The 24,126-nt window shown below is 53.1% G+C and overlaps 1 protein-coding gene across 2 annotated transcripts; it reads right to left on the minus strand.

The window, feature by feature from the left end:
- Window positions 1–2,175: 2,175 nt before the first annotated feature.
- On the minus strand, window positions 2,176–17,857 carry PKDCC (protein kinase domain containing, cytoplasmic). 2 transcript variants are annotated; one of them, XM_065929378.1, is made up of 7 exons: window positions 17,047–17,857; window positions 12,758–12,880; window positions 11,682–11,866; window positions 10,970–11,049; window positions 10,636–10,743; window positions 8,600–8,773; window positions 2,176–8,391 (listed from the first exon to the last, which is right to left on the minus strand). In XM_065929378.1, exons 1-7 carry the CDS (start codon window positions 17,683–17,685, stop codon window positions 8,306–8,308), a joined length of 1,395 nt encoding a protein of 464 aa, XP_065785450.1. In that variant the 5' UTR covers window positions 17,686–17,857; the 3' UTR covers window positions 2,176–8,305. The 2 variants fall into 2 exon arrangements, with proteins under 2 accessions (XP_065785450.1, XP_065785449.1); XM_065929377.1 differs by having other exon boundaries at window positions 3,458–8,391; window positions 11,682–11,953.
- Between the last annotated feature and the right edge of the window lie 6,269 nt (window positions 17,858–24,126).

Below are 24,126 nucleotides of genomic sequence, written 5' to 3' on the forward strand. Positions count from 1 at the left end.
ACACGTTTTATCACATTGCCATATAACCCCCCTCACTTTTTCTTATTCTAAATAATGTTGCAAGGAGCATTTGTGCGCATTTGAACCTTTCCCTATTTTGAATTGTTTGCTGGGAGTATATTTTCAGAAATAGTATGAACTTGCACATGAAAGAGTTAACCGGTAAATTCCTAACCCAGAAGGACTCTCTATAAATCTCTGCATCTCAGCAAATTGTTGGAGAAGCTATAGGAAAAAAAAAAAAAAAAAACAAGGTCACTTCAGCATATGTGATAGGAGTGTGGGTAATTAAAAAAGAAAAATTCAGCATGTGAAGTCCATTCCAGGAATAGCACTATCTAGAGACCCAAGTCAAATAGTACTAAATGTGCTAAGCAGAGGCCTATGTTTAAAGAAGAAACTCATTTGGTCTTAAGAACTGCAGAGCGCTGCATAGTTCAATGATGGAGTCAGAAAACTCCGCAGAGCATCAAAGCCTGATTCAAAAAGATACGGGAGGCCAAGCTACAAGACAAGCTGTCTTTCCCCATTAAAGCCTCTTGGTGCCCCAAGTACAATAGTCATTTCTTAGAACAATGGCTGCCTTTAAAATTTTTTATTGTCGGGAGAAAAAAAAAATGACTAAACAAAACCAGAGCATTTAAAGGTATCCTATATCCTATAAACAACTGAAAAGGTGGTGTAAACAAGGTGATATGTCATAAAATGAAATGTGATACAGATAACCTCACGACCATCTCCTGCGCAAGTTCAGATGAATAACAGTGCCTTAAACCTCCAAGCAATGGGGAGCAAAGCATACTGTGCTTTTTTTTTTTTTTCATTCTATTTTTTAAAACTTTTGGCTGCACTGCCCAGCATGTGGGATCTTAGCTCTCAGACCAGGGATCAAACCTGCACCTTCTGCATTAGAAGCATAGAATCTTAAGCACTGGACAACCAGGGAAGTCCCCATACTGTGTGTTTTATTATTATTGTTATTTTTGGCGGCAGTGTCTTTCCTCAAATGGATAAGAAAATTGATTTTATGGAAGGGTGGGACAAAATGAGAGACCTTTCTTGAGACTGACCTCTGTGCTGAAGACCTGAAGGGCACCAGAAGGGCTTCTGGGAAACAGCCCACAAGTTTTGTTTCCATGCCAGGCCAGTCAGCAGAACCTCTCAGGGCTGGATTATGGAGCACTTGAGAAACTCCACCTCCTGGGGAAAGGCAGCCTGTCTTTGGTAAGGAGACATGGGGCCTCTCTAATCTACTAGAGCTCTTTGAAGGGCCAAAGAAGTGTATGGATAAGGGGGGAAACAGTAGACACACTCTATTTACACTTTCAAGAAGCCTCTGACAGGCTCCACACCAAAGCCTGCTGTGTCACCATGGGACTGGGGGGAATGTCTGGTGACAAAAGGGACTGACTTACAGATAAGAGGCACAGAGTAAGGATAAGGCTTTCTCTGGGTGGGAAAGTGTTAACAGTGGGGCTCTTGGTAGGGAACTGATGCTCCTGGGGGACCAGGTTAACTTGCCCTTAGTAGTAAGACATGTGACCATCAAGCCCTTTGCTTTCACAAGCCACATGTGGAAACCGGTCTCTTTGCTCTAGAGTCCCAGCTCATATATTGCCCTGCTGAATTTGTCCATCTTTGTGACATCTCTAGTGACATTGTAAGCTCCTAGAAGGTAGGAGATATGTTTGATATTTTAATATTCATTATAGTGACTAGCACTCAAGAAATATTTTGTGGCCTGATCCCTTGAGAAGAGACTGACTGTGCATTGAAATCCCCTGGCTTGCCTGAGACCCGAGCTCTTCTGTGTAGGCAAATATCAGCTAAATGCTGTGAGCTGTGCGCAGATCAGGAGACCCTGCATGGTCCAAGATGCTCATCATGGGCAAGGGTACATTGAATAAAACATTAAGTGAAACATAACTCAAATTGCCCTTTGTTTTTATTAGGAATGGCACAGAGAGTACACATAAACGTATATTTCAGTTTAGAGAAAAGAATATAAAGTGTACTTTTGAGGGTGACAGATTCAAAGCTTTCAGTGACAGCCTAAATAAGGGTTTTGGGTCAACTCTAATTCAGTGCTTCTTAACCTATGTCTCATTACTGCACCCCCAGTTATCTCCCCCCCCACCCCCCGACAATACTCTTGTGGATACTTTTTTCCTAAATGCTACCACCCCATGGGATTTTAACAGCACAGTTACATCTCATGTCTGTTTGTGTACTGTGGCCCTTTGGAGGGCCACAAACTATTGTGATATCTAAGATTTTTTTGCTGTTGTTGGCTAAATGTGGTGTTGGAGGAGACTCTTGAGAGTCCCTTGGACTGCAAGGAGATCCAACCAGTCCATCCTAAAGGAAATCAGTCCTGAATATTCATTGGAAGGACTGGTGCTGAAGCTGCCATCAGTGGCCACATACTTTGGCCACCTGATGTGAAGAACTGACTCATTTGAAAAGACCTTGATTCTGGGAAAGATTGAAGGCAGGAGGAGAAGGGGATGAGGGAGGATGAGCTGGTTGGATGGTATCACCGGCTCAATGGACATGAGTTTGATGGGAGTTGGTGATGGACAGGGAGGCCTGGCATGCTGCCGTCCATTGGGTCGTCCATGCCGTCCAAAGAGTCGGACACGATTGAGCGACTGAACTGATTGAACTGAAGTGTAACGTATTTTTTTTCACCTTTTTTAAAAAAAAGTTCATGTGTAATTGCTTTACAATGTTGTGTTAGTTTCTGCTGTACAGAAAAATGAATATCAGTTATGCCTATACATATATACACTCTTTTTCAGATTTCCTTCCCAGTTAGGTCACCACAGTTAGTAGAGTCCCCTGTACTATACAGGTTTTCATTAGTTATCTATTTTTTATACAGTAGTGCATATATGTCAATCCCAATCTCCCAGTTCATCCCACTCCCCGCTTCCCCCTCTTGGCAACCCAAGTTTATTTTCTACATCTGTGACTCTATTTCGACTTTGCAAATAAGTTCATCTCTACCATTTTTCTAGAGTCTACATATAAGCAATAGTATATGATATCCGTCTTTCTCTTTCTGACTTACTTAATTCTGTATGACAGTCTCTAGGTCCTTTCAGGTCTCTTTAAATTTCATTATTTTGTTCCTTTTTATGGCTGAGTAGTATTCCATTGGATATATTAATATGTACAATATCTAGGATTTTTTTCGTCTCCCAAGAACCAAGCTTTGTCTTCTTGGGGACGATGGTGCCCCTGATGAGAATGTATGCTGAAGAGGACTCTTGGGAGGTTTGGGCTTATTATTCTAAGAGAACAATAAAGAGCTGGATATCTGAGAATGGATTTGGGAGCAAAAGAGAAAAGTCTTCTCTTGCCCTCCCCCTCAAGCCAAAGAGAAGCTCAAACAGGAAGTCAGACACTGCGCTGGGTGTATTACTCTGGCCCTCCCAATCAGCTCTCTCCCCTTCTTCCCCCTGCTGCGTGACAATTACAGACCTCACATCAGGCTCCCTCTGGCTTCAAGGTGGGTTTGGTGATGGAGAGCTCGGAAGGAGATGGAGGAGTTGGGGAGGAGAGGATGAAGAATGAGGGGAGACTGGGGCCCTCTTTGTGAGGTCATCGTGTCTGGTGGTGTTCTGTGGTCACTTGAGTCCTCCTGGGTTCTCCCGGGCTCTGATAGCAGATACTACTCCTTCCCTTGGGTAGAGTCTGTAATAGCTCTACTGCTACTAGTTCCAGGTTACTGCACTATCCCCATGGGGTTCCTTTGTACCCACACATTTGCAAAAATATCCAACTTTCCTGGTGCTCTCTGTTTCCTGTTGGGACCCTGAATGATTGACATGGGGTGGGAGAGGGGAGGTCTTGTCACTGCAACTCAGGAGAGACTCCTGGAGCTAGAAGGAGGCCAGTGGAGGGCAGGTGAGAGGCTGTGGGGGGCTGGGTAGGATGGGGCAGGAGGACGAGGGGTCGTGTCCTGAAAAACAAAGCTGAAAGGGGCCTTGATCTGGTTTCTGGAATGAGGTGGAAAATGAACTTCTCCCTACATGGTCATCAAAGATCCACTAGGGCTTGAGAGGTGATTTTGAGAAGTATCCTGGTCCGTCTCCTTCACATAGTTGGGACTGATGGAGCTCGTTCTCCACTCAAGCGGGTAGCACTGGCTTAGATTCACAGAGAGGTGAACAAGGGAAATTAAAATGCTGCATGACAGGCCTCAAAGGAGTACTTCAAAAATGCCCAGGCCTGGGACTTCCCTGGTGGTCCAGTGGTTAAGAATCTGTGTTCCAATACTGGGGACATGGGTTCCATTGCTGTTGGGGAACTAGGATCCCACATGCCCTTAGATGGGCACCTAAGCCCATGCACTACAAAGGGATGAGGCCAGAGAGGAAGACCAGGTCTCCTTAAATTACTCTTTGGGTTTCTCATCAAAGGTAGAGTGTAAGTCTGGAAGTTCCCAAGGGAAGTGGCAGATCATTGATCTCTTGGGTTCAAGGTGGCTCTGCGCTCCTGGGTGAGACAGTGGTAGAGGGGAAGGATCATACAGTTTCAGAAGTGACCACCTAGGCTTGAATTCCAGCTCCTCATCTCTCTGGGCCATCACTGGTCTCACAGGTGCCATGAGGATTAGACCAGAAAGTGCATGTAAAGGCAGCGGGGCCCCTCTTCCAGGCCAACTGAGTAGTCCCACATTCAAAGCCCACCAAGCTTCTTCCCAGCTCTTCACCGGCTCCAAGGGGCAACCAAACCTCCCAAACTCTGGTTTCCAGAAGCCACAGAGTGAAAGAAGCTGTTGTCGTGGACAGGGGTGGGTGGGCACATTATCCTGTGCCTCCTAATCCCATTTTCTGCTTTCATGTTAATCCTCTTCCCGTTTCTGTCTGCCACACACTCAGCATCCAGGGCACTGACCCGGGGAGCCTGGCTCCACCTCCTCCAGTGTTCCCTGGTGGAGGTGGAGGGTTGGGGGACAGTCCAGGTGTGTCTGGGTCCACCACAGCTGACCTGGATCCTCTTGTATGCCAGGCCATGGAAGAACATGGAGGGTTCAACACACTCATATCAGTAACAATGACAATATCAGTGTTTCTTAAGCACTGCATACTGATTCTAGTTAAGAGTTTTCTGTACGTAATTTCATTCAATGCCAGTAACACTGCTATGAAGTGGGTATCATAAATCTGAAATTTGCAGATAAGGAGATGGAGGCTTGGAGAGTCGTCACAGCCCAGACCACACAGTGAGCAGAGAGAAAGACTGGCCAGAGTTCCTCCAGAGCCTCCTGGGGGCCTTGTGGCATCATGGGCCCTCTGATGTTTTTCCTACTCCACTAGCCCTGGGAAAGACCCCCCTCCTTCCTCTGGGACCAACACCTGAGGCTTCCTTGGACGAATGCATTTCTTCCATGTGCTGGGTCTTGGTGTCACTGGCTGTGCAGAGGAGAGGAGAGAACATAGACTTCGGGGCGGAAAGTTATGGATCTGGCTTCTGCAGGAAGGGGACGAGATGTTCTCAGGAGCTGAACTTCTTCCAGGCTCACAGGTGGCTACATGGAAAAGGCCGTGGGGGGAGGGATGATTTGGCTGTCAGTTTTCACTCACTACCCTCTTCAACCCTAGCTGCAAACACTGCTTTCTATTCTGCAGGACTGAGTCTGACCATTTTTGCCCCCCAGATACGGGTTTGGAGTTAAGGCTCACTCACTGAGGAGAAAGCTGTTTGCTAAGCCTTTAGCCACCCGCAAGTGAGTCTTTCGGAAAAGGTTTTACATCACTCAGAGTATGGGCTCCCTGACTCTAACTTCATTCTTCTCCCAGGACAGGCTTGGAAGGTTGGCCTAGGTTTGAATGCCTCCTAAATCCCTTTGCAGCTGTGACCTGGGCTTCAGTTTTCAGGTCTGTAAAACTGGAATGGTAATTGTGGCTTGCCGAGGCCAAAGCCTGTCCCTCCCCACAGGCCAGTGAACTCCTCATCTGGAAACTTCTAGAAGCCCAGAAGGCAGTGGCGGGTTAATCTTCAGCCTTCTTTCCTCAGTTCCTGAGCCCTGTGGGCCTCTCTGTGGACTGCCACCAGGGTCGTTGCTTCCCTGTGGATGGCACAGACCCTGCAGACCTTGCTGCCCCAGCCCGGTGGGACCTCCTTGGGCCCAGCATGGCGGCGTGGTTCTCCCACCGTCAGAGCTCCACAGATTGGTGGGCAGTTGGGGAACAACAGAGGGCAGTGTACACTCTAACCCTGGCTGGCACAGGGCAGGCTACACGTGTGGCAGCGCATGGATTCAGCTGACGAAAGGGGTATGGAGGCTGGTGGAAGTCAAACCCCTCCTTGGAGGGGCGGGGCCTGAGGGTGATGAGTATGGGCAGGGCCCAGCTTGGCTGAGTCATTCTGTGAGGTTCTGCGGAGCCTCTGATGCTCCCTGCACTCCACAGTCACTAAGCCTCAGTAACCAGAGGCAGGATGTAGCGTGTGTGGGCTGGGAATGGTGGCGCTGAGGTACAACTCTGAAGGTCTGAGCGGCTCCATAATGAGGACTCCGGGACTAACACCAGCTCCTCAATTACTTAAACTAAGGGGACAACCTGTGCCTAAGAAATTATGCCAATCTTCTCACATCTGGTGAGAAGAAATCAGGTTCCGAGGTAAGGTTTGGTTATTTTTTTAAATCCCTCAAAGGCTTGTGCACTTTGAGAATATTCTAGAAGTAGAATGGTGTATAGGAGAGAAGACATGGGATCTCAAGTTAGAAGACTTGCATCCAGAGAATTCATTGGTGGTCCAGTGGTTTACATTCCATGCTTCCACAGCAAGAGACACAGGTTCAGTTCCTGGTCAGGGAACTAAGATCCCACAGGCTCCATGGTGCAGCCAAAAGATAAAGAAAAATTAAGTCAAACAAAACAGAATCACACAGCTTTAAAAAATAATTACTATTAAAAAAAAAGATGACTTGTATCCATGCTGGGGCTCTCTCTGGCCTCGGTGTGATCTTGAACCTTTTCCCTCTGGGCCTCCATGGACTTGGGCCTTGCCCTGTTAGACCCTCCCTCTCAAAACCCATGAAGAAGAGGTTGGGCTTTCCATGGACTTTGCTGTCTCCCCACCTTCCACATATTTATTTCTTGCTCAAAGAAAAGAAAAGAAAGGCTCTGAAAAAGAAAAGTGTGCATTACCATGTGGTGATAATGGCCAGGACCAACCCCTCCACCAAGGCAAAGCCAACCAGACTGTAGACTGTCCAGGGTCCCCTGGCATGGCTGACATTAAAATCTTAACTTTGTTAGGGGAAGGGGTTCATCATGTCTTTGGTCAGGACAAGGACGTGGAGGACCAGAGAGGGGGATGGAAGCCAAGGGAGCAGGGCTTGAAAACACATTTTGCAAACTTCAGTGTCTGCCATGGAGGTTTCACTTCTTTGTCACACACCACTCCTCCCCCAACTCCCAGACACACACCAGGGACATCTGAGCACAAGTAAGTCAGGCCGAGAAACTGTGGCTGGGGAGATCAGTCGTTGCCGTGAAATGTCATTTTATTAATCGATTTTATTTTTTTTACAAAAATAAACATTTTAATGAACAAGAAGTACAAAAACTTCTGGATATACAAACTCCAGGATGGGGGAGAGGCTGGTTTTGGCTGCTTTGCGGCTTTCACTGAAAGCAAATGAGGCAGAAAGGCCCCGGCCCCACCCCCGCCCCAGGTCCTGGCTCAAACTGCTACCTGCTCCTCAACCCACGACTTGGCTCATACCTGTGTGCTCCTCTGTCTGTGCCCCTGGGCTGGCTGGCAGGCGCCCCCTGTTGGGTTCCCAGAGGCAGCTGCCCTGGGGCACAGAATCACCCACATCTTGGAGCATCCCTTCAAGTCTCCGCTCAGGAGCTTGGCTAAGACAACGCTCCATGACCGATTGTCCCCTCGCGGCCCCTGCTGGGCCATGGCACATGCAGCAGCAGGGGCTCTGGCTACATTCTCACACTACAAACACAGTGATGGGGCTGCCCATGCAACTGTCCCCATTGAGGGGCAGAGCCCCCAGTGGGGAGACCAGCCTGAGCCCCGCTGGCAGCCGAGACGGTGAGAGGGGCAGTCGGCTCCCTCCCCCGATTCCTGGCCCTGGAGCCAGCAGTCCCAGACCTAGACTGGTAAACTCACATTTTTAACATTTGGCATTATTGCACGTTGTCCTGGTGACCTCGGTCTGTCTGGGCTGTCAGCTTGGTCTGCAGGGGTGCCCACGTGACACGCAGTGCTGCTAGGGCAAGTCACGGGCAAGCCCAGCTGGCGGGGATGGTCAGCGGAGCCTGCAGATGGCTCAGCCAGAGGCCCTCACATATGTGGTCTTGCTGGGATCAGGGACCACGTGGCTCCATCCTGTCTTGAAAAAGACCAGTTGCCGACCTGGAGGCAGGAGTGAGAGGTAACAGGACTGGATGTTTCTCTCCCTGGAGGCAGGGCCACTCTCCCTAACACAAGGACACTTGTGTCTCATCCCCTCAGCCTTGTCTTCTCATTGTTTCTGGCTTCTGATGGGGACCCACCACTACCCGTCAGTCTCCTCTGGGGAGTCTGGTCACCTCCCTCAGGATGTCCTTTCCCGCGGGCTCACCTGTCCAGGTGGTCTGGTTGGTGACCACAAAGGCCTGGCACTGGGCGTGGTTCTCACAGATGTCCACGGCCTCGGCCAGGTTGAACACTGAGAGGAGGCAGCCTCCGTGGTGGTAGGATGGCCAGCATCGGTAGTCGTCCTGGGAGATAGCACTGTCGGGGAGGCGCTGGTACTCTGTGGGTTGGAGATGGAGCTCAAGTGAGATGTGGCCAGGGGTGAGGGCTGGGACCACTTTCCTTAAAGGGCTAGGAGACCCATTTCTTAGATGTAGTCTAAAACCCAGCCCAGTCTTCCTAGTATGGAGATGCAGGCAGCTACCACTGTGGAACTGGGATGACCACTCAGGAAAGGCAAAGCCCAGGTTACCTTTTGGGAGATACATATCTCCCAAATCTAAGGGCACACAAGTGATTTAGGCTGCGTGTGATGGCGGGCACATGTGTGGGACGAACGCACACACACAGAGCTATTGGTTGACCAGGCTGGTTGCTGAGCTTGGAACATTTTAGACGTTTAAAACTGGGCTTCCCAAACTTCAGTGTACATGTGAATCTTCAGGAATCTTATGAAAATGCAGATTCTGATTCTGAAGGTCTGGGGTGGGGATGGGGAACTGTCATTTCCAACCAGTTTCGGACACTGCTGGTCTGCAGACCACACTTCGAGGAGCAAGAGTTTCCAGCTGCCCTTGGTCCCATTTCCTTCTGGCCTTGGGGAGAGAGGTTAGGCCAGCTCCTTGGGTATCGGGGGTCAGTCGCGAGTTTTTGAAGTTCAGAGGCATGCAGATGAATGTAAAACACAAAGAATTACCATTTGGGAATCCACAACTTGAGTGTTTGGGGCAGAGCTGGAGGAAGAATATGAAATCTTCCCATTTCACAGAAAGAGCCCCCAGAGGCTCTGAAAACTCCTCAATCCGGAAGCTGCTTTGCTGCAGGCCTCCTGTTCACCCGAGTCTTTCCTGCTGCCTGGGGAGCCCCAGCTCCAGACTGATAATGCAGAAGCCCTGGGCCTTGGCCACCCCGCCTTCCTGCCTCCTTCTTCTACAGGGACTAGACCAAAGTCCAGGGCAGGCTGTGATTTATAGCCCCATAAACTGCGTCCTCAGGGACAGAGCCAGCCATTGTTCACCTCGTTAAACTTTATTTACAGGGCTAACGAGGGCTCCCCCACCCCTAAGACTGGCCAGAGCTCCTTGAATACGGAGGCTGCCCATCCCTCGCCCCCTGCCAACCATGCTAAACCCCAGGGCTCAGCAGAGGGACTGCGCAGCCTGCAAGTCGTGACTGGAATTCTCTCTCTGCCCAGGGGCTTCTTAACTGGTATCAGGTAGAGCCCTCTCCACCTCCAGCCCTCCTCCTAGCCCCAGAAGGGTGAGGAAGGAAAGAGAAGTAAACAGAGACTGTGTTCCAATTGTGTAAGAGGAAACGAGTTAACTGCTTTCACACATTTCACCTATCATTTACTCCCTGTTTCACCTATCATTTACTCCCCGGAAGAATTTTGTGAGGCAGGTAATACTGAACCCAATTCACAGATGAGGAAAGTGAGGCTCAAGGTGTAAGTTACAGAATGAGCTTTGCAGCCACCCAGAGAAGGGGTGTCACAACCCAACCCCCAGTTCAAGGCAGAATTATAGTTACTCCTGGGCATCCCTGGTGGCTCAGATGGTAAAGAATCTGGCTGCAATGTGGAAGACCAAGGTTTGACCCCTGGGTTGGGAAGACCCCCCGGAGAAGGAAATGGCAACTCACTCCAGTATTCATGCCTGGAGAATCATATGAACAGAGGAGCCTGGTGAGCTACAGTCCACAGGGTTGCAAAGAGTCGGATACTACTGAGCGACTCACACACACATACAGAGTTGTTGTAGCTCAGTCAGAGGGAAGATCTCTGAGTGAAGGCCAAGCGGTCTCTCTGCATCACTCCAAGTGAGTCTCAAAGGGAGGTTGAGCCACCTCCCCAACTAGGGGGATCACTCTCCTCGAACCGCTCCCCACCTTCCCTGCCCCTGAATCCCTACAGGGGCCACTCACCGGCTTGGCTGCCCGCGGTGGAGTTCTGCAGATACTGCCCGCTCCGGTACAGGTGCAGCACCTTCTCCAGCTGGGCCAGGGTCTCGTCCACCCCCCAGCTGAGCTCTCCTGCAGAGCGCAGTGTGGCTCTAAGAGGGCACCTGGGCTCCCTCCCCACTCCCACCCACCCCACCTCTGGGAACCTTGGCCCTGATGACCGGAGGACTGGGGCGGGGGTTTGCCAAAGAATCTACTTTGGGAAGTGATGTTTCTGGACTGTGTGCCGTCCTGGGCCATTCTTGTTCCCACTCTTGCTGGAGGCGTGGGGGACAAGGTGATGGGAGGCAGGGCTCACCTGTGGCGTTGACGATGCTGTCCAGCAGGGGCCGGAGGGAAGGCGGGGCACTGTGGGGCAGGAGGTATGTGAAGAAAAACCTGGGGCCGAGAGAAATCAGGGGCTCAAAATCAGCGGGGACATAGCCTTCCTCTACCCCAACTTGGGACAGAACCCCAGTCTCACTAGGGAGCCCGATCCCTTGGGCTAACCATCTCACCCATATAGCCCCAGAGGGTGCCTAAGGGTCGATTCAGACTAAGGAGTCAATTCAGCATGTGCCCTGTTGGAGTCTGGGCACATGCTAAGGCCACACCAAATTGAAGTCTGAGGTGTGTTTTCCCCATCCCTTCTGGGGGCCTGTCCGCCCCTCAGCCCCACATTATCCCCCAGGTTGACCCGTGTCAGAACCAACTTGCACTGGCTTGGCTCTAAGAGGAGCTTCCACAAGTGAAGGGCCCCGGGAGGAAGGGGCAGGGCCCTCCCACCAGCCCTAGGCTGAGTCTGACACTATTTTAAGAAGCCTCCAGCTGCCACCCCCCAACCCGGATTCTCCTTGGAGCTGACTATTTTTAGCTTCATGGTCAGGAGCCTGCCTTTCCCCGCCCCTGGCACTCCACTGGTCATGGCAGTCTCCTGCCTTGGCTGGTCTCTTGGACCCCGTGTGAGCTCCGCTCCCTGCCTTGCCCCCTGGGGCCCCTCGCTGGTCCTCCTGAGTGGGGGTGGAGGTCACCTGTAGGCGTTGTAGAGGTTGCGTTTCTCATTCATGGCCTCGCACCAGCCCTGCGCAGAGCAGGGCAGGGTGAAGTTCCTGGCTGGGAACTCGAGTATGCAGTCTGCGTTGCCTGTGCACGGCGTCTCCTCCACACGGGCGTCATCCAGATCTGTCACCTTCAGCTCCCCGTCCACCAGCACAAACTGTCGGGGGCGGAAGTCCAGCAGAGTGACCGAGCCCAGCGGGGAGTGGGCCAGGTGGTGGAGGAGGCGGCCCAGGCTCAGGCAGATCTGAGGGGCAGACACCGGACTGCTCACTGCTTTTCTCCAGGGAGGGGAGCCTGGGAGCTCCAGGGTGCCCTCCTCTGAGGCTCTGGACTGAGCTGGGGGCAGTTGCCTTTCTCTTAAAGGCTCAAGTGTTCACTAAGGGCTGAGGCCTGGGACCTTATGGAGCAAACCAGTGATTTTCTACAACCCCATGGCTGGCCTGACCCTGAGGGTAACACGGAGAAAGTGGGGAAATAGGCAAGGGAAACCGGGGGACTCCTCCTTGAAGTTGCATCTCAGTGTGGGTCTGGCCAGAGCATGCAAATAGAGGGCAGGCCAAGATGACCTTAAGATATTTCGAGACCTAGGACACTGGCCCTCCTGTAGTCGGGGGGTGTGTGTGTGTGTGTGTGTGTGTGTGTGTGTGTAACAGGAGTACAAAACCAGAATCCTCTCTGCCTGTGTGTGTGTGTGTGTGTGTGTGTGTGTGTGTGTGTGTAACAGGAGTACAAAACCAGAATCCTCTCTGCCTGTGTGTGTGTGTGTGTGTGTGTAACAGGAGTACAAAACCAGAATCCTCTCTGCCTGTGTGTGTGTGTGTGTGTGTGTGTGTGTGTGTGTGTGTAACAGGAGTACAAAACCAGGATCCTCTCTGCCTTGGTTTTTTTTTAACCCTTTGGGCTGATGGCTGAGTCAACTTCGCAGCATCCTTCCCTCCCTCCCTCCCTCAGATGAGGAGGAGTCCAAGCTGCTCTGGAGAGCTGACCTTCTAAGGGAGCACCATCCCAGCCAGGAGCCCAAGGCCGACTGGCCCTCCTCCCTGCTCACTCGGAAGCGATCCTCCCAGGAAGTCTGCAGCAGCTGGATCATCTCCACAGGGGCGCCCAGCTCCGTGATGGTGGTCAGCGTGTCTGGGATGTCCTCACTGTCCTGGTAGCAGTAGCCATAGAGCTGAAAGAGGTCCAGGCGGGTCATGAGGTCACAGGGTGGGGATAGGACGAGGAAGGGCTGGGTTGTCAGATGCTCCCAGCCTCCCATCCCTAGGTCTCTGCTTCAGCTCAGGCCAGAAGAGAATAGCAACTCTGCCTGGGAAGCCTGCGCTCTAGCCCACTGTTCTAGCGGCCCCTTACCTCTGGCCACTCAGGTAAATGGGCAGGTCTGAGCACCATGTGATAACCATGTGCCAGGCACTGTGCTAAATGTTTTACATGCATAACTCAATTCTTAGAATAACCTAAAAGGGCATAGTTGGTACTATTAGTATCTCCAATTTCCATGTGAGGAAACCAACTCAGAGAGGTGAAATTACCTCCACAAGGTCACACAGCTAAGAAATGCAGGAGCTAGGATTTAAATATATGTCACTCTGATTCCACAGCCTTGTTCTTTCCAAGAGTACCATTTGCTAACTGGCAAACCAACAAATGGTTGTTGTACCTCCTCCCCTGCTCTAATCCTTGTCTTTGCTTCATCATTTCCACTTACAAGCACCTTCATTTTTCCTTTGCTCTGATTTTTCTGTACGGAAAGCAATCTCCCTGAGGATTTGTAACAAGTGTTGATCAGTACAAAAAGAATCCAGGGCTCAAACCCTTAGGTGTTCTTTGCATAGCTGGTGGGGGTGAGGGGATGCCCCATATCAGCTGGGGTAGTAGTGAGTTCCTGGGGAAGGTCACTGTTCTTTGAGGGAATGGTCACAAGGGCCTTTCCACTCCATAGGATCTGGGGGAGGGGGTGCTTTGTACAGCTCAGCTGGCCAGGGGCTTCTGGGAAACACAGCCTGACTTTGTCACCGACACCTAAACCAGGATCCATGGTGAGCCCTGCTTGTTCCCGCCTTTCCCACCTCGCTGCACATCAGCTAGGGGATCAGCCGGTGCTCAAAACACCCAGCACCCTGTGGGGCAGGAACACAAAGGCCAAGTTGTCGGGGCCAGAGTAGGAAGAGAGGAGAGCTGAACGATGGGGGTGGGGGTGGGGGTGGGGTGGATACCAGCAGAGCCAAGCCCCTGGGCTAGATGTCCCTGCAGGCTTCCCCCCTTCGCGGTTCCACTCCAGGCCCCTACATCTCCCTTCCATCCCAGCAGGGACCTTTTAGCGCCCCCATCCCTGGAGCCAGCCGCCTCAGTCCTGCCGGCAAGAGGGAAGGCGCATCTCAGATCACTAGGGTGGCGACCTGGGGGATCGGGGGAAATCCCGGGTGCCCTCTTCTCCCCTCCTCTTCTTCCCTCCCCACCCCGCATCAGCCCGGGGAGGCCCCAGATCCCAAAGGGGGCAGCGGTAGGGGGAGGTAAAAGGAGCAGCCCTGGGGCCTGGTTCTCATTTTCTTGCCCAGAGTCTGAGCCTTTGTGGGAAACTTCTGAAGGTTATTAAACACCCGGAGGTCGTTAAATGCGCTGTTAACGAGGTATTAATCAACACCCCTCAGGAAAAAATAAAAAGACACCATTAACCCCCCCAGGAAGCGTGAGGCTGAGCATTTCAGGCGCATCTTTTGTTCCTCTGGGAGAAGAAATATACTCTGGCAGGGCCAGAATCAGGGCCCAGGCAGGCCTGGGGCCCCATCTGAGGCCAGAGGCCCCAGAACGACAGAGGTGCAGGGGAGGGGAGACCCTTGTGCCCTTTGACCCTGGGCTATAGAGGCATCTATCACGTGAGGGAGTGTGTGTGTGTGTGTGTGTGTGTGTGTGTGTGTGTGTTGTGTGTGTCAGAGCTGGGCTCGGGAGGAGTCACAGAAGATGGATGGAGACATCCCACCCGGGCAGTGCCGGAGACCAGGGCAAGCTCTGGAAAGTGCCCAGTGGGACAAACTGTCCTGGGCCTTTGCTGTTTGAACACCCACGGAGCCAACTCTGGGGCTGCCAGAGAGGGGGAAGGAGCCTCCGGGAGCGGGAAGCACTCTCTGGCTCCTCCCTGGTTCAGCAAACAGTCGAACAATTTTGAAATTTTAAATGATTAAAATTTTAAATTCAAAAATAATTTAAAATTTTAAATTCAAAAATAATGTTTTTTTGAATTATTTCTAGTTATTATTTCTAGTTCCCTGCACACCCGAATGGAAGCCTCCTGAGCAAGAAGACCCCCAGGTAGAAGACCCTCTTTGGAGGCAGAAGTGGCACTGCTGAAGTCGGAAGGATACTGGCCTGGGGGTCTGGGGATGAGACCCCTACCAAAGCCGTCCCTAAATTCACCCCAAGGCTCCTTTTCCTCCCTGTAAGTAAGGGCAGCTTTTCACTTCTCCCCTGACAGAAAGGACCTGGGACCCTCCCCGTCTTGTAACACTTGTGTCTTAGGGTAACTCACCCCAATCTCCCACCCTCTAAGAGTCACACAGCCAACCCAGTCTTGGTCTAGAGAGGGACTGAGTAAAAACCAGTTATAATTTTTTTTCTTTGACACCTCCAGCATTGTAGTGGGAGCCTGACATTAAAGTGGAGGATCATTCTGTGATATATGGGGGGGTGGTTAGCTGATGCTCGTGTCTAAGTCTGGGTGGGGTAAGAGAGGGCAGGAGGAGTTAATTCCTTAAGAGACAGGAGAGCACAGCAAACCTCCAATCTGTCATAAGGGAGGGGGTTCTTGAGTCAATTAACTAACACTCAATATCCTGCTAACACACTCAAGACCTTCCCCACTGCCTCGGAATTTGACCGACACCCCAGTTTCCAAAAAGTTCCCAGGAGCCCCTGGGAAGGGAAGAGAGCTAGATCCTCCCAGTTAGAATGGCCACGTAACCAGCTGCTCACTCCCTGCAGCTCCAGAGTCAGCTATGCCACCAGGCAAGCCACCCACAGCTGCTGGCTCTGCCTGACTTTCTGCAACCAGTTCAGAGCCCAGGACCCAGTCGATACGTGTCTGATCAGGGCTGGGGTAGCCTGGGAGCCAGCAGTGGTGTCAATAGCTCTCTGACTTCTCTCTTCTACTCTGTAATGCCCAGACCTGGGGTCCAACTCACTCCTGAGGAAAGGAGGGAGGGACTCCTGGGTTCTTGCTCAATTCTCCAGGGTGCAGAAAGGTTCATGTGAGTGGGCTGGGAGGTGGAAGATGTGGGCATGGTTCCTCGGCTGGGGAGCCTGCACACACCCTGTGTTCACTGGGCCAGGAGCAGTCAGGGATTCCCCTCTTCGTCTGCTCAGACATGTGCAAAGAGAACGGTTTGTCTAATCCCAGGACTGACTCAAGGACGGAGGAGAGCTGGAGGAGAGGAGGAAGTGGGTGTGTTAGGGCAGTGCTGGGACTGTGAGGGGCCCACTCTCTCAGTCTAGCCTGGAGGGGACAAGGTGGGGTCTCATCTTTCCTCTCTGCTTCCCAGTGAATGGGAGAGACAGAGTCCCATTTAGTAGGAACCTGGGCATCTGGCCTTCTCAATCCTCCAGTCTCTTGGCCACATTTGCTCAGGTAATGTGACTCTCAGACCCTCAGCCTGTCCCCCGAGCATTGAGCTAGGACCCCAAAGGCTTCCCCAAAGCCTACTTTGAGGTCCAGGGTCTCCTCAAGAAGGGCCATGCATTTTGTGGCCTACTATTCTATCCCTTCCAGTTCCTCCAGTGGCTTCTGGGTGGGGTACCAGATATTCTTGGGGAATCAAGCCTGGTCTTCTTCTAGCTCTTCCCAACCCCATTTGCTGTCCCACTCCACCTTTAGACAAGTCACTGTTTGGAAGTTGAGAGAAGTGGGGTTCAGATCCCATCAAGAAAGTAAACGGATCACTGCAGCTGTGCCCCTAACTCAGGGATGAGCTCTGTTCAGCGTCTCGGTCTGGGGTCATTTCCCTGGTACACAACACCCCAGCTCCAGCCAGAAGCAGGGTCCTAAGTCCAAACGGACCCCAGTCCCCATCCCGAGTTTGGGAACCCTCTGTCCTGGTCTGTCTTCAAGAGATATGGTGTGGAAGCTGAGGAACCCGGGAGTCTCTCCGGAAGGCCACCCAGGAGTGAGAAGCAGGCGGGGCGGGGGGGGGAGCTGCCATGGACCGGGTTCTGTCCCCCAGCTCAACCTGGCACAGTCACTGGGGCTCCGCTTCTTTATGTGTGGAAACAAGGGTTCTCTTCTAGCCAGAGTAGCCGGACCTGGGCACGTCCAGCCAGCGCCCTCAGCCCGCACCCGCACCCTCGTACCTGCAGCACGTTGGGGTGCCGCAACCGCTCCAGCAGCACCATCTCTTTGAGCAGTTTATGGGCCGCCAGGCGATAGCAGCCCCTCCGCGCCCCGAACTCGCGCACGCAGCTGCCCAGATCGTGGCCGCTGAAGTCCACCGCCTTGAGCGCCACCGCCGCGCCGCCAGGCAGGCGGACCCGGTACACGGCCTTGGTGTAGCCGGAGCCCAAGTACTGCGCGCCGGACACGTTGCGGAGCGCGGCGCAGCCCAGGCGCGGGCCCGGACCAGGGGAGCCCGGGCCGGGAGCCGGGGGCCAGCCCGGAGCGCCGTCGGGCAGGGGTCGGGCCCGCGGGGGCCGGGGACGCTGCAGGCCCGGACCGCCCGGAGCCAGATCCATAAGGCGCCGCCGCTCCGGCCGGCCGGCCCCGGGCCCGGGGCCCCCGCGGGAATAGCGCTGCACCTCCTCGTAGCGCGCTCGAATCTGCCGGGCCAGCTCCCCGCGGCCCCCGCGACGGCCCGGGCCCGGGGCTGGCGAGGGCCCGGGGGACTGGCCGGGCCGTGGAGGCTCCGAGCCCGGCGCGAAGAGCACGTTGAGGACCGAGCCTAGCAGGAAGGAGGCGCAGAAACCCGCGGCCACCGCCGCCCGCCGGCGCCGCATCGCTCCCCTCCCCCCGGCCGGCCGGCCCCGCGCGGCTCCCCGGCCGCGGCCCCGGGAGGCTCAGGCTCCGAGGCGGCTCGGCTCTGCGCTCCGCCGGCCCCCTGCCCAGCCCACGCGCATGGCCCCGGCGGCCCCGACCCCGGCCCCGGCCCCTCGCGGGCGGCACATCGGCCTGACACTTGCCTCCCTCTCGCCCTGCCCCCGCCGCTTATAAGGCCCGGAGCCGCCCCCGCCCCCGCCCCCTCCGCCTCCGCCTCCGCCTCCCAGCTCCCGGCCCGAGCCCGTCCTCGGCGCCGCCCCCTTCGGCCGGCCCGGCCTTCCCCGCTGACTGACAGCGGGACCTCCTCCCGCAGCCGTCCCGGCCTGAGAAGCGGCTCGGAGGCGGCTCCGGCCCTGCCCAGCGCGAGGCCCGGGATCGCCGGCCGGGGGAGCACGGGAGGGGGCGGCGGCGGCCCCGGAACGAGCCGGGGGGATCGGACCCAGAGCGAGGGCAGATAACGGGGCCGGGGCGGCCAGATAACGGGCCCGGGAGGCGGTCAACTGAGCCGGCGGGGCAGGGTGGGGGAGCAGACGGAGGGGCGAGGCCGGCGGGTAACGGGTTCCGGAAGGGACGAGCAGCTGGGTCCGGGGTGCGCCCTCCCTGGAACCCGGGGCCGTGGGGCTGGCTGGGCGCGGGGAAGGGGCGTGGGGCCCGCCTCACGCGGGGGGCGCTGCTCATCGCTTAGTCGCGGATTTGGGGGCCAGGGATGGGGAGGCGGGCGCTCAGGAGCTGGCACCTGCGAGCGCCCATACGATGGGAACTCGGATCCGAAGAAAAGTCATGACATGCCCTCTTCCATCTCCCCTACCAGGCTTTTCTGATTTTCCTTGTCCCTAAAGCCCCACATCGAACCCCTGCCCCGGGGATTCCTGCAGACAGACGTTAGCCGCGGATCACGAACTTTATTCGGGCTAGTAATTTGTACAAAGAGCACTTGTACCCACGGACATGCGTGGTCCCGATTGTCTCTGGAGCGTGTTGCGTTAGTGTGTCTGAAGGGGCCACTGTGTCCGAGGAAGGGAGTGTGTACCATGTGCGTAAGTAGGTGCTGACTCCAGCAGAACTTCTGGTCCCTCCTCCTCCCTCCCTGATTGCATCATTAGCGCTAATTGAGGAGCTTTCACACGCCAGTGCATTAGTTGTTTGGAATGAGCTCCCCCCTCCTGGGAGAGATAAGCCGCCGCCCCTCCCCCTCGCAGCCCTCCGCTTCCTCAGCGCCCTGAAACTGTCCACCTAGATCCCCCCACCCTTCTTGGGCACCTTCCTGCCCCCTGGTCCTTTCCTGGTTAATCTCTTTCTTCTACGCAGTGTCAGAGATTAGCTCGAGAGGAGGCAGGAGGAGGTGGAGGGCCTAGAAAATCTTTCCTCCAGGAGGGTGAAGAGTTCTGAATGCAATCTGTGTGATGAGAAAGACAGAAATCTCTGGCCGGTTCTTTTGGACCTGGAAGGGTAGGCGACAGCTCTGAATCTTCCATCACCAGCCTGTGATCCCACTGATGTAGGGGTATCCAGCCCTGACTCCTAGGGTCCCCTAAGACTGGGAGAGTTGGGGTCCAGTCTAACTTAGCAAGCAGGAGAAGGGCAGAGTGAGAGAAGCCTCCATTCTCCTGAGGACCTTGGGTTCGGTCGAGTTTGGTCTGGTCCTGTTTAGCTGTTCTGCCCTGCCCTGGCCCTTGGCTGCTGGTTGTGGGGGAAGGCTCTGAGCAGATGCCCTCCCCAGCCCTCACACCAGATGTCTTTGGTCTAATTAACTGTGCTGGGAAAACCAACCTGGGTTTGTAAACAGAGCTACTGGCTAAAGTCAACAGGGAGCAGCAGCAAACAGCAAACATTCCCCTCACACTCAGCCACAGTCCAATCCCGCTCCCTAGGGAAGAGGGGAGCCTTGCGGATCCTGAGGCCTCCGGGCCCACATCTGAGTCAGGGAAAACATCTCTTCCTCTGTGACCCCAATATGGACATTTCCTTTCCCCAGTGGCTCAGACAGTAAAGAGTCTGCCTACAACACAGGAGACTGGGGTTTGAACCCTGGGTTGGGAAGATCCCCTGGAGAAGGGAATGGCAACGCATTCCAGTATTCTTGCCTGGAGAATCCCCATGGACAGGAGGAACCTGGTGGGCTACAGTCCTGGGGTCCCAAAGAGGTGGACATGACTGAGCCACTAACTCATTACTAGTCTCAGAGGCTTCTCTGCTGGGGAGGACTAGGAATTCTGGAAGGACAGAGTTGCCATCCCGAGCCTCTGCCTCCCTTCCAGAGAACTCTTGGGATCTATTAGCCCAACCTCCTGATCCATGGGGAAGCCATTATAGGGGGAATGTTCCTTAAAGAGCTTTCTTTGGGGCCTCCCCTGCTCTAGGATCTTGGAGAAACCTCCTAGGTAGGGTTTAGCATTGTTGAATCTCTAACTCAGAGTTGGTGAATATAACATGAACATTGTTAAGTTCGTTACACATCATGTAGGTATTATAATAACATGGTCTGAAATTAGATAATTATTCCTGTGATATCTTTGCCAAGCTTCAGTGTTTCTGTTATGGTTTGAAAGTTCAGTACACACAGGGCCTGAGAAAAGGCCTGAATATACATACATACAATGCACATGCATGAACCCACGGACAGTGACCTCACACACGGAAAGAAAGGCATTTCAGCTCTCGTTCTCACACTCACTCTGTCTCCCTCGTTGGCTCTCAGACATACAGACATATACAATCTTTGATGGAAATAGGTTTTTGGCCTCTTGAACGTTTTGCACAGATTAGTTTCTGAACTGGCAGTTTCTTGACTTCTTAACCAAATTGTGCTTGTTTTCTTTTTCTCTTTGCCACCCAAGGAGTAGAATCATCATATCAAAGAATTGAAAAAGACCTAAAACTCTTGTTCAGGATCCAGATTTACTATCTGCCCTGCCCCGAAGACCTGGCAAGGCAGGTAGCCTGGGCCTCCCTGACCAGAGTCCCCAGGCCCGCAGGCGGCTCAGAGCAGGGAGGGCCCTCCTTCTGTGTGCCTGTTCAAGAACTCACTGCTTCAAACACACCATGTTTTCCAGCCGCTCTCTCTACCTATCACACCCTCACCCCATCCAAACACTCACTTGGATAACAATCCTTAGGGAGGAGGCAGATGGTCCAAACTCCAAAATACTAAATTTCTTTGGAAATGTCTTCAAAATACATGTCTTTCTGCATGTTTTGTCAGATTTTCTTAGGCTACCAGGGTAGGAATATCATCCTCTCCTCAGTCCTCATTATTGTCTGCCTTCTCCCTCCAGCCCAGGTCTCAAATACTTCTTTTGGAATGTCACTCTCCAGCTCAGAAACCTGGAGGAGAAGCTGAACTGGACCTTCAGGCCTTTGCGAGCTGGCTCCAGCCCTCCACCTGGCCCAGTTCCCCTCTTTTCATTTCCCCGCGCAGAACCAGACTCCCCTGACCTGTTGCCTGCACTGGCTCCTGACTTGGAGCCGTCATTAGTGTTTTCCCGTGGCCCTCCCAGTTCCTTTTCCTGAAATGTCCACTTGTAGCCTTACCCACTGGCTTCCTCGGTGGCTCAGCGGTAAAGAATCTGCCTGCAATGCAGGAGACTCAGGAGACATGGGTTTGATCCCTGGGTCAGGAAGATCTCCTGCAGGAGGGCATGGCAACCCACTCTAGTATTCTTGCGTGGAGAATCCCGTGAATGGAAGAGCCTGGAGGGCTACAGTCCTTAGGGTCACAAAGATTTGGACATGACTGAAGCGACTTTAATACTCAGTACTCAGCCTTTCCACATCATCTTTGCTAGCTGCTAGCTGTTTCATCAAGGTTCATCAAAGTCTTCCAGAAAATAGTGAGTCACAGACACTGCTTCTTCACTTGGGATACCTGGGTCCCTGGGACCTTGAAGGCCTATTCTTAGAGTTCTGTGGATTTATTTTCTTTAAAAGGAAATGTACAAAACACATTTCTCAGGTCTTGGAAAACTTGATGTAGACCAAAGAGCTTGGGGCTACAAGAAACCAAGAAACCTGGGTTCAAATTTCATTAACTGAGTTACTGGGTGAATTAGTTAATCTATGTATTAATTTTCTCATGAAGAAAATGGGAGACAATACTAGTACCTACCATGTAAAGTTGTCGAGTGATGAAATGCAGAGACATATGAAGTGCCTGGCACAGGCTAAGCCCTCAATATGAGTAATGTATAGCTAGTATTAATGATAATATTGAACAGATAAACATCTGGGACAACATGTTAGACAACTAACCATAACTCTGCCTAGCGACAGAAATGACTTTAACTACTTTCCATCCTGGTTTCCACTGGTGAACTCCCTCAGCCTCCTGGGCTCACTCTGTGTCTGGAATTTTCACTTTTTCCCAAATCAGCAACCCAGCGGTCGATCAGAAGAGGCCTCGTTGCCCCCACTACCACCCTGCGGTGAGCTGCATAGGGAGAAACATGAATCAAGGCCTGATTCTTGGTGCCACAGGGAAAGCCTGGGTCTGTCCTCCCTGGGGCAGGAGCTGGGGGAGGGGACGGCTCAGAAAATGAGGAGGGGGAAGGAAAGGGGTGGAGTCAGGCAGCCTGTGCCCCCACCCCCACTTCCCTCAGGTAGGAAGTGAAGCTGACGTTTCCAAAATATAAAAAACAGATGATGAGGGTCAGGTTTCCTACACACTGGAGAGCGGGAGCCCCAAGGCAGAGTCCCCAAGAAATGATGTGAGACAGAGATGGGGGGCAGAGAGAGAAAGAGACTGGAGGGGAGAGAAGATAGATAAGGATGCAGAAAAACAGAGACAAAGACAAAGCCCCTCCTGAATCCTGAGGGTAGTCAGACAAAGACAGAGACAAGAGACAGAAAGGCATGGTTCAGGAGAGATCTTTCCACCCGTTTCTGGAAAAGAGCTTAGTTCCTCTCTGTGGATCTCAAGATGGGAACGTGAGCCCTTTTGGCTCCATGACCCTGTCGGAGGATGAGGCCCTCCAGAACTCCAGAAATGAAAAGACCCTCTGGGTTCAGAGCTCTCCTTGCCCAGGCTGGTCTCTGTCTGGACCTCCAGACCTGTGGTCCCTGAGTCAGCCTCTCCCTTTCGCCCTCCTCCCTCCTGCTTAGCCTCACCTATCAGCCCAGAGAGATGCTCTATGACAGCTTCTCTTTCTCTCTTTTTCCTGGATGTCTGGACCTTGTGTTCTGTTCCTTCCCTGGTTCCTTTGATTGGAGGGTCTGGGGCTTGGTGGAGTTGAGGACAGACAAGATAGAGAGGTACCTGTTTTAGAGCCATTACCTGGGGAAAGGTGGCTGCCTTAGCCTTGGAGCCAGGATGGAATCAAGATTGTGTCTTACGTAGAGAATGGACTTATGGACACAGTGAGGGGAAGAGAGGGTGGGATGAGTTGAGTGAGTAGCACTGATGTATGTACATGACTCTGTGTAAAATAGACAGCCACCGGGAAGCCGCTATAGGAGCTGCTGTAGGGAAGCTGCCCGGGGAGCTCAGTCTAGGGCTCTGTGACAACGTGGAGGGGCGGGATGGGGGCTGGGAGGGAGGCTCAAGAGGAAAGGGATGTATGTAGGCTTATTTTCACATTGTTGTACATCAGAAACCAACACAACGTTGTCAAGTAATCATCCTCCAATTAAAAAAATATTGTGTGACACAGAAAATTATGGGAAATTCAAATAGCGATGTATATAAATAAATAAAATTTTATTGATATACAGTAAAAAAAAAAAGGATTGTGTCGTAGACTCATTGGGGGAGGGAGAACAGTGAGGGCTAAACCCTAGGGTCCCTGTTCCCTGGGCAGATATAGAGGCAGGGAGAGGAATGAAGAGCTGGCCACTGGCTCAATGGGTCATGGGTGGACTCTGGTGGGAGAGGTGGTAGAGGGGAGGCCTTTGTCTTTGTCCAGAGGCCTTTGCAGGGGGGAGGGATGGGAATGGGAGCACAGGGGCCAGGTGATCCAATCTAACAAATAACACCTTCTCTGACCAAGCCGAATACACCCTGAGCCAATGGGGCAGCTCTTTTCCAGGCCATGTCAAATAGAAAGAGCCAGTTCTTTTCAAGCCGCCTCAGGGAGGTGGTTTGGAGAGTAGAGAAAAAAAGAAGAAAGAGGGGCTGTTGAGTTTGTGCATCTGGTTCTGGACCTCCAGAAGGCTGACAACTCTCTCCATCTTTCCCAGCTGCCCCCAGAGGCTGGCCTGGACCCAGGCCCAGGAAGAAGACCATTCCTTACAGTTAAAGAGGCCTTGGCCCTGCCTCTGCCCTGAGGACTTTCCCATGGAATTGCAAAGATTCACATCAGGCCATCAGGGACAAGTGGGCTGTGGACGGTTTGGGCAGGGAGGAGCTGGCCCCCAGCCGGAGCCCTGATGGAGAGTTATCATGTTCTGAATGCCTGTTGTGTGCCAGC

The sequence above is a fragment of the Muntiacus reevesi genome, chromosome 3 (genome assembly GCF_963930625.1).
Source record: "Muntiacus reevesi chromosome 3, mMunRee1.1, whole genome shotgun sequence".
Classification (NCBI taxonomy): Eukaryota; Metazoa; Chordata; class Mammalia; order Artiodactyla; family Cervidae; genus Muntiacus; species Muntiacus reevesi.